The 9,472-nt window shown below is 51.8% G+C and overlaps 1 protein-coding gene across 4 annotated transcripts in view; it reads left to right on the forward strand.

Moving 5' to 3' along the window:
- The window catches only part of TMEM94 (transmembrane protein 94), a 50,233-nt gene extending 43,041 nt beyond the window's left edge, over nucleotides 1–7,192 (forward strand). For 3 of the 4 annotated variants that reach the window (XM_080629290.1, XM_080629292.1, XM_080629289.1), the window contains 8 exons: nucleotides 39–116; nucleotides 487–572; nucleotides 1,140–1,221; nucleotides 1,592–1,746; nucleotides 2,061–2,155; nucleotides 3,096–3,189; nucleotides 3,437–3,607; nucleotides 4,359–6,824. In XM_080629290.1, coding sequence (XP_080485416.1) covers nucleotides 39–116; nucleotides 487–572; nucleotides 1,140–1,221; nucleotides 1,592–1,746; nucleotides 2,061–2,155; nucleotides 3,096–3,189; nucleotides 3,437–3,607; nucleotides 4,359–4,431 — 834 coding nt within the window. In that variant the 3' untranslated portion in view covers nucleotides 4,432–6,824. Of the gene's footprint in view, nucleotides 1–38; nucleotides 117–486; nucleotides 573–1,139; nucleotides 1,222–1,591; nucleotides 1,747–2,060; nucleotides 2,156–3,095; nucleotides 3,190–3,436; nucleotides 3,608–4,358; nucleotides 6,825–7,086 lie in introns of those variants that run through there. The other variant, XM_080629291.1, reaches the window with a different exon arrangement.
- Nucleotides 7,193–9,472: the final 2,280 nt, after the last annotated feature.

Genomic DNA, 9,472 nt, shown 5'->3' on the forward strand with positions numbered 1-9,472 from the left:
CGCAGCAAAGGGCTCTGAAGGCTTATGCTTCCTTCCAGGCCAGGCATGCAACCTATGGGATCCGCAAGTGTTTCCTCTTCCTGCTGCAGTGCCAGCTGACCTTGGTTGTCATTCAGGTGAGTCCTGGCTTGGCTGGGGACAGCATTTAGCTCAGAGGATGGGAGTGCTAGCATGGATGTGGGTGGCTGCAGTGGGGCAAGTGAGGAAAGTAGCCTTTAGTCAGGTTTACACAGCATCTTTGGGGAAGGTACAGGCAGAGACTATGTGTTCTCAGCTGCATTGCCCCTTCTCTTTGATGCTCATAACAGGGGTTTCTTTTCAAATCCTTTTTCCCTGGGGAAAAGCATCCCCAGCAGCCTGGAGCGTGTGCAGTGGCAGCCTGGTTACCAGCTCATCCCAGTGTTTTGTGGGAGGACAATGGCATCTTGGGTGACAGGACTGTCCTAGCACTGCTCATGCTCTTCACTGTGGGTTGTTCCTGTGCAGTTCCTCTCCTGCCTGGTGCAGCTGCCCCCCATCCTCAGTACCACAGACATCGTGTGGCTCTCCTGTTTCTGCTACCCACTGCTCAGGTGAGTCTGTCAGGGTGGAATCTCCTGCCTCCCACCCACAGGATGTACAGGCTAGTCCCCCAGCCTCACTGTGTCCATAGGAAAAGGAAGCTGACATCACCCAGGGCATGGTAAGAAGGCTGGAAGGATTATTCCAAACACCTGCTTTAATAAGGTGCTTGGGAACATAGACAGGAGCATTTGTGTACTGCTGTGTTAGCCCTGCCCTGCTGTCTGAGAGCTGCTACTATCTTGTGGCTTGAACCTCCAGCTGAAAATCATATCTTAGTGTCATTAATCCTGATACTACTGCACTGATTGTAGGGTGATGGAGACCTTTGTGAGTCAGGCAGAGGTCAAAGTACCATGGGTGGTGTTTCCCCTATCACACATTTGGAGGTCACTTCTCTCCCTGTTTGCACCTGACCTAACACCTTTTATAACATATGCTTAAGGCAGTGGCCAGATAAGTGCCAATGCTTCAAGCTGTCTGAGGAGGTTATTTGGGTTCAAATGTTAAACAGTCAAAAAGGAGAAGAGTTCTGGTGCCTGAACTTGTTACTGAGACACAAACTTACCTTTCTGCAGCATCTCACTCCTGGGCAAGCCTCCCCACAGCTCCATCATGACCATGGCAACAGGAAAAAACTTGACTTCCATTCCTAAAAAGGTAGGTGACCCATCAGATTAAAACAGTTCACATGTTTTTCTCTTCTGCTTTGTCCCAGTGTTGATGCATAGCTGGGGCCCTGTGCCTTCCAGCTCACTTGGGAAGTTGATCCATGGCATGAGCCATGCTATCCAAAAGTCTGTCATGGACAGGGGTTGGAACCAGATGATCTTAAGGTCCTTTCCAACCCTAACTATTCTATGATTCTCTGACAGGAAGGGAATCCCATAGTGCCAGTGTGCCCACAGGGCAGCATCTCACCTGTACTACAGCTTGTCTTCTGCAGCCACTGGTCCCCTGATGGCTCATGCAGGGGAGGTTGGGCCAGTGACATGCCCACATCATCCTCCTGCCTCTCCCTTATTCACAGACTCAGCACTACTTCCTGTTCTGCTTCCTGCTGAAATTCAGCCTGACCATCTGCTCCTGCCTCATCTGCTTCGGGTTCACCCTGCATGAGTCCTGCAGAGGGGTGAACATTACCAGCCTCAATCTCACAGCCTGCTCCTCCATCATGCTGCACAGGTGAGAACTGAGCCTGGCACACACCTCCCTCACCCTGCAGGGCCTGCTGCTCTTGCCCTTCTCAGGAAGGACTGATTCCCCTCTAACAAGCTTCAGACTCCTGCATGACCAAGCTATAATGGCTATAGAGAGGATGGGGGGCTTTCCCCATAGCCTTGGTAACTGCATCTTTGCTCACTGTTGCCTCCTGGTACAAGGACAGGCTGACTCCAAGCTCACTCCTAGTTCTCTCAGCAGGGGCACGGCCCTGGTGGGCACAGGTCAGGCAGTAAGTCCCCACTGTTGACATCTTCCTGTATCCTCTCATTTACTAGCAATGCTGATGGTGCTCCTGACTGGTTTGGGACATTTTCCAATGCTCTTCTTGTAGCCCAGAAGCTCACAGCTGGTCTGGTTGTCTTACACACAGGTAAATCTCTGTTCCCCAACCCCCATTACCCACTCTGGGGGGAAACTTGCCCCCTATTCCAGAGTACAAGCTCCCTGGTAGAAGCAGACACTGCAGTGGTCTCTCAGCACAGCCATAAAGCCCTTGTCTTGCTAAACATTGCCCTTGCAGATAGGACAGCACCTTCAGAGCTGATTCTGCTTCTTACCAACCTGATGAAACACTGACTCCTTTCCAGTTTCACCAGAAGAGCAGCATCTGTCTGCTGGAAGCCTTTTTAAGCCCTGAGGAGGGGTGGGAGTCAGCTCCTGGCTGACCCTCACCACCTGGATAGCATTGCCTGGCAGAGAAGGTCCAGCTGATCTCTGAATACCTTAAAGGGTCTCTGTTCCCTTTCTGCCACGTCATAGGGTGTTGTGCCCTGGTGCCTGGCAGAGCATTGCTGTGCAGGTTGTCCAGGCCAACAGAAACACTTCCTCGTTTGGGAGGCAGCCTTACTTTAGAGAGATGTAGTGTGCATGACTGTTAATGTCCTTCAGACCACTGAGGCAGGTGGGAAATGCTGTTTAGAAGAGCCCAAGGAAAAGCTGAGCAAATGCTCTTGGACTCTGGCTAAATACCCATCTCTGGGCTGGAGCTTTCTGCTGGTGCAGGCCTGCAGTGACCCAAACACAAGGGCACATCCCCTGCTCCCTAGTTGTGGTCCTTTGCCCGATCTTTTGTGGCGTGCTGGCTGCAAACCAACCTTGGCACCGCCATAGTGAGTGATCCTGTGCAGTACTACTGCTGCACTCCTCCCACCCTGCATATCGTGGAATTGCTGTGGGGAATCTGGTCTGAAAGGACCTTGAATGAAGGATTGGTTTCAGGGACATAAAGCTCTTCGAGTTTATAGCTGTTGGTGTATATTATAAAGTATGTGTGTCTGATGCTAAATAACCCTCTTCCCTCTGTCCCATAGTGTTCATATCCATCACCCACGTCCATCGCACCAAGCCATTGTGGAAGAAGAGCCCCCTCTCCAACCGGTGGTGGACGCTCACTGTGGCTGTTGTGTGAGTATCCCCAGGCCCTGCTGGAGCACTCCAGGATGCTGGAGGAGGGAGGGCTCTAGATCTGCTCCAGCACCAGTTTGCTGGTGCTGAGGAAAACGACAGTACATGGCGATTGTTCTGCACTGAACTGGGGAAGGGTCTCTGTTGTGAACTCAGGAGTGTTACATCTGGGCCTCAACCTCCATGTGCAGATCCTGGGAAGGCTGTTAGCTCTGCTGAGATGTGCTGTGTCTCTTTATGATCTTAGATTGCTGGGGCAAGTGGCACAGACTGTGCTGGACCTGAAACTCTGGGAAAACCTCAGTTCTTCATTGACCTTTAACCATGTCTCCATCTCACCGGTCTCATGGCTCCTGGGTTTTCTTTCCTTGGTCCTTGTGGTTATCATCAACGAGATTGTCAAGCTGCATGAAATCAGGTATGGGGATAGTAGGGAAGATAGGGAGAAAGGGTTGGAGCCTCACTCCAGCCTGGCCTTGAGCTGGAGAGAAATGCTGCACAGGGAAGAGGGTGGGGAATGAAAAGGAAAAGATGATTGCATTGTGTAAATCACCTGGCCATTGTGTGCAAGCTCCTGTTCCACCTCTTGGGGAGGAAAGAGGGTCAGGGAGGGGCAGTGGCAGTGATTGGGAGCAGGAAGGGAGACCAAAATCTCCTTATCTCAAACCAATGAGAGGGACACAGCCAAGGCCTGTGGAATACCGGTATGGAACTGGAGAGGGCTGTTCTCTCTATCTCGTCCCACGAGGACAGAGAGGCATTGAATCACAGCAGAGGAAATACATCCTCACACAGTGCCTGGACTGTGGGACTCGTTTTCACAGGAAGAGGCTGAAGCCAAGAATTAGGAGCAGGCAAAGTGACTGGTTGTTCTTCCTAGCACAGGGAGCAGCAGAGCTGGGAGTTAACACTAATGAGCACTTTGTCAGGAAATGGGTTGGTGAGGAAAAACAGTGGGGATTGAGAGAGCCCTGATGGGGACAGAGCTGCTCTCTCTGTTCCTGGGAAGGCGAAGGCTTTTTAGACCTTTTTCTGCTTTCTCTGGAGATGGGACTTGGCTGGATGGGGTAGGACTGAGATGGGTTGCTCTCTGGATTCAGTTCCCCTCTTACGGTACTACAGGGCCTAGGTCCATATGCTGACTCCCTTCTTTCGTCTGCCTCCTCCAGGGTGCGAGTCCGTTACCAGAAGAGGCAGAAGTTGCAGTTTGAAACAAAGCTGGGGATGAATTCTCCATTTTAACCACTCTGAGCTCGAGTTCCCTGGAGCCAGGGCCACACAGCCACAGCCTGCACTGAGAGTGGCTGCTCCAAAGGCTCGGGGAGCTTTCCCTCACACATGCAAACCAGACAGCTCCCTGCAAAACTACATCAGCACCTTCCAGGGGCCCCAGACAGGGCACTGCTAGCAGGATCTTCCAGGTATGCAGCCCTTCCCCAGCCTGCTTGGGCACTCCCAAGGGAGCCTACAAGCTCCAGTGGCTGTTGCGGCTGCTCTTCCTTTATTTATTTATTACTAGAGGTTTCTGTTAGTAGCATGGTGATGCTGAAATGAAGTGACTCCTTCCTTCTGTGTGAGCAGATGGGTTTCTTGGAGCTGGCAGGGGAATCTGGGGCCAGCATAGGGCTGCTGAAGCAAGAGATCGCTATTGAAACCCATTTTGGTTTTCCATCTCCACATGCTCTCCTGGATGATGCTTGTGCATGTCCTCACCCACCTCCCTGTGTCCTGGGGCAAAGGAGCCCTCTCTCTTGCAGCTCCAGGAGCGCTGGGTGCCGGATGAGAACTGGAGCTCACATTCCCAACTTGACACGGGGAAGGGTCTCTGGCAGGGTGCTGGGAAAGCCTCTGCCATGGCCAGGCTGTGCCAGGCCTGCCCTCTAGCGTTGTTGCTGTAGCCGTGTGCCGGCTGTTGAGTGCTTCAAGGCAGGGCTTTAAGAAAAGCTGTCCACATTTGACCCTAGTGATCTGGTGAGGAGGGAGGCCGTGAGGGCAGCTCTGCCGGCCTGCAGGGGGTCAGCGTGGCTCAGCTTCCTCCAGCCCTGTTGAACCAGCTCTTATCTGCTTTAGCAAGCCCCAGAGCGGTTTATAACCATCATCCTTCTTGTGATTCACAGTGCTGGTTTGCTTCAGTAAAATGCCTGCTTGAGAAGGCCATAGCTAGAGAGAAAACCTGAGCCCTGCCTATCCTGCCGTGGAGGGAGGGGGATGTCTTTCCAGGCAGGATATCTGCATGCTGCAGTTGTGGCTAACATGGAGCTGGTGGATACCTTCTTTCCCAGTTCTGGCACTGTGCTGCATCCCGTACTTGCTCTTCAAGGCACAGGGAAACATCCCATATCATATCTTTCTGTGACAGTGCCCTCAGACCTGTTCCCTGTTATTCTGGAGGTCTCTTCTTCATTTCACTGGGAGGAGCCTCTTCCTGAGGGCTGCTGCAAACCGTGGTTTGCCCCAGCATGGCACACATGCTCTTGAACTCCGGACAGACCCCAGTTATACTGGGAACACTGGTGCCATTGTGGGTTGACAGTTGAGGGCCACATAGGAGCACACAGATTTGCCTACCAGAATTGTTTCAGCCCATGGAGATACTGACTCTCTTCCTAGTGCTAAAAACTGTCTAAAGCTGGTAGATCCTGGCACTGGTTTTGCTCCCAATATTAACACTACAGTCTAGAGCTGATATTTCTCCTTCGGCTAACAAATGGCTGCTGGTTCTTCCCTGGCAGGCAGGGAGCTGACTGGGATCCCACAAGCTCTGCCCTGCTGCTCCACTTTGTCTTCCTTACATTTCAGCATAACCAGAGAGCAGGCACACTACTGCGTGTCTCTAAGCAATACCCTTCTCCCTGCTGTGAGTCTGGTAGGAGAGCCAAGGGGGGGTACAGCCAGCCTCTGAGCTCTGGGGACATGGAGGATGCTGGAGAGGGCTGTTGGGGTGGTGAGAGGCTTGGACCCTGTTCCTATGGCTGGAGAGAAGATGTTTAGGTTCCATGCTGCTGGCAGGGCTGCATGGGATAGGGAGCCAGCAGCTCATGCTTCCATGCTGCTGTCCTGCAGTGCAGCAGCGCCAGGCCACCCCTGCTTGCAGAGAGGATCTGCTCAGCTCTGCCAGCCAGGCTGAACTCTGCCTTCACTCCTCTGGGGCCTGCAGAGCTCCTGGCTCAGGGAGAACAAGCTGCATCGTTCTCAGCCTCACTGAACTCACTGAATGCCAGCTCCAGATCTGCTGCCCTGGCACCTGAGAGATCAGCTTTGCTCCCCTATGCCAGGCTCAGCTCAGATACAGTCTCCTCTATGGCCAGGCTGAGCTGGAGTCAGAGCCACCACCAAGCTGCTCCCTGCAGAAAAACCTTCCCCTCCAACCCTTAGCTCTTGCCCTGTGCCACTGTTGTAGGTGATAACAGCAGATACCGGTACTTCCTCCTGCCTGCACCTCCTTCTAGAGGAGGCACCTCTATGGTTTCCTTCCCTGGGTGATCACAAATGTTTTCCTGCACCCTCCTTCTCCTGTTAGAGTTGGAGGGAGCCAAGGCCTATGAACGAAGCCTTTTGGATGGAATTGCCAATGCCCCCCTTCCCTCTGCCACTGAGGTACCCAAGGGTCAGGGTACATGGCTTCAGAAAGAAGTTTCCTACATCAAGATGTTTTTAAATGGTGTATATTTTATATTAAAATTTTTGGGATGTATGTACAAATATTTGATTTGTATTAAAACTTGTAAATTGTATTAAAAAAAAAAATCAGGCAAGAAACTCAGACCCACACACATCCAGTGTATGAATGGCAATAAATGAGTGAGCTGGATAACACAGTGAGAGTGGGAATGAGTCTGCACCCAGCAAAGCAAGGAGGTAGAAGTGTATATGACTGCTCTGAGTTACCTGTTGTAGGGACATGGCCTGAGGAAGCTGGATGCTCCTGGGACCTGATCCTGGCACTTTCTGCTCAGCTGTAGGCAGATATGCCCAGCTCTGAATGCATCTTCTTACAGAGCACCAGTCACTTACCCCATGGTCTCCTGGATCCCAGGCACTGCCTTGGCTGGTGGCAGTGTGAAGCCCTCTGGTTGGAAGGTTGGGGTGAGCTGGAAGAGGCACTGGGAGCTCTGGAGAACAGCGGTGTGGTGAGATGAGGCAGCCCTGCCTTCTTGTTCTGAGCAAAGCAGGACCTGGTGGCACTGTGGCTTACTCCTTGGGTGGCTGAGGCTTCAGATGTGCCCAAAAAGCAGGGCAGGAGAAGGTCATGTTGGTCCCTGCACTCTCACCATGGTGCTAAGACTCCAGCTGAACACTAACCTTGCTGGAGGTAACAGCAGGACTCTTACCAGGGGAGATTATCAGAGGAAACCCCAGACTGATGCTCTCTGAGGTCAGGATGAAGCTGATCCTCAATGAACTTCAGAGTAGGTGCGATTTGACATGAAGGACACAACTAGGCAGAACTATCAAAAGGGTAAAATATGCCCCACTGTTTAATAGCATTTACTCTTACTGCATGTTAGTGGAAAACAAAACACATGATTAACACAAACAGAGCAGATGGTTTAGAATCTGTTGTCAGTCTGGTGATTACACGGGCTATTTTTTCCCCTCACTGCCTTGCTGCACGGAGCAGCTGGGGTCAGTTAGTCCCACTTGCAGTGTACATAACTTACACACCATACAGTAGCTTCAAAATAGAGATCTAGAGCTTCAAAAATAGGCATTTTCTGCAAAATCAAATGGTTCAATTCCCTTATTGACAACGAGAGCAGCGTCGTGCTGCCCTCAGGTGGCTCAGACAGCGACAGCTCCACCCCAGTGTCCTCTTATCCCTGACCCTGGAGTCCAAGGCTTGCAGTTCTGGTTAGTAAATATATAGAATAAATCACATTTAAAATATATACATTGGCCTTTAGAAAAAACCCCACGAACATTTACAGTTTATCAACACTGGGAAAAGAAAGAACTGGGCTTGTCCCAGGTTGACTTGAGTAAAAATCAGTTTTAAAAGGTTTCCACAAACCTTCTAATAAAGTGCCACTGGTTGTAGCTATTTACAACCAGTCGGGTCTGTGGTGTAGCACTCGCCTGTCACATACGGGCATTTAAATACGTCAATCAGAGCAACCAACTAGCCAGGAGAGAGGGGTCTCATCCGCCTCCAACTAACCTCAAGTCCCAGCCAACGAGAGGGTTTCTGTTTTTCCAAAGGGAATTTTTTGTCCTTGCTCCTGCTTTCCAGCAGTTAAACCCCTCAGGAATGTCCAGGCAGGCAAGGGGACAAGGGGCTGCACAGTCCAATGCAGTCTCAACTCCCAAAAGGATTGGGAAGCAACTACCTCTTGAGCCACCTTCTCCCATTCCAGTTTGGTTTTGTGTCAGTGATTAATCTAAAAGAAGAGGGATATGCAGATTATTCTTTTCCCTTTGTCAGGAATTTCTGTAGCAAATGGCACTTGAGTACAATCTTAGCTTCCCTTCTGGTGCTCGGATGCTTTCACTTGCTTGGCATGCCGAGCGCAAGCCAAGTTCAGGGCTCTTGGACATATTTAGACATGCACTACTGAACAGATCCCGCTGGAGAAATCCGTCTTCCAGTGATGCCGTCGTTCCTCCCACTTGGATGCAGGGAGCTACTGCTGCTGCTCCCTGACCACATCCAGCCTGCATGCATGGTAGCTGCTGCTGAGCTGAATGCACCCGGTGCCCATGGGGTCACCTCTCCTGCTGCGAGGAAGTGTCCCAACACTGCTCCTGTTCAACCATGCTCCCAGTGGAGTTAGTGCCAGCAGGGAGGGGAGTGGGAAAAGGGACTGATTTATCCCCAAATAAGGGATAGAGAGGGGAAAAAATGGGGGAAAAAGCACTAACCACGCTGCTACTTCCCCCTGGGAGCACCAAGGTGCTGGTTTCATAGGCACAGTGTCTGCAGAGGGCAGCTCCATTTAGCAGCATGATCCAAAAGCACAAGCCTTCGGCGCTGCCATCACCATCCTCCTTGCTCTGGGCAAGGGGCAGCCAGAACTTCACATCCAGCAGTGCCGTGGTGGAGCATCCACTGCTTGCCATGCTCGAGGGGTGCGAGGGTCCCGCAGGAGGGATTTCCATCCCCTTGGATTACACGCTGCCTGACGCTGATGCGTTTGGAAAAGCAGCAAAGCAGAAAAGGTTCCTTCTCGCTCCGCGAGCTGCCAAACTGCGACAAACCCCGTCTCCTTTGAGCTGCTGTCAGGCCCTGCCGGGGTGGGATCTGCTCAGTGAACAGCCAGCCCAGTGCTGGCTGCCCAGGGAGGTT

This window comes from Psittacula echo, assembly GCF_963264785.1.
Source record: "Psittacula echo genome assembly, chromosome: 14".
NCBI classification, from domain to species: domain Eukaryota; kingdom Metazoa; phylum Chordata; class Aves; order Psittaciformes; family Psittacidae; genus Psittacula; species Psittacula echo.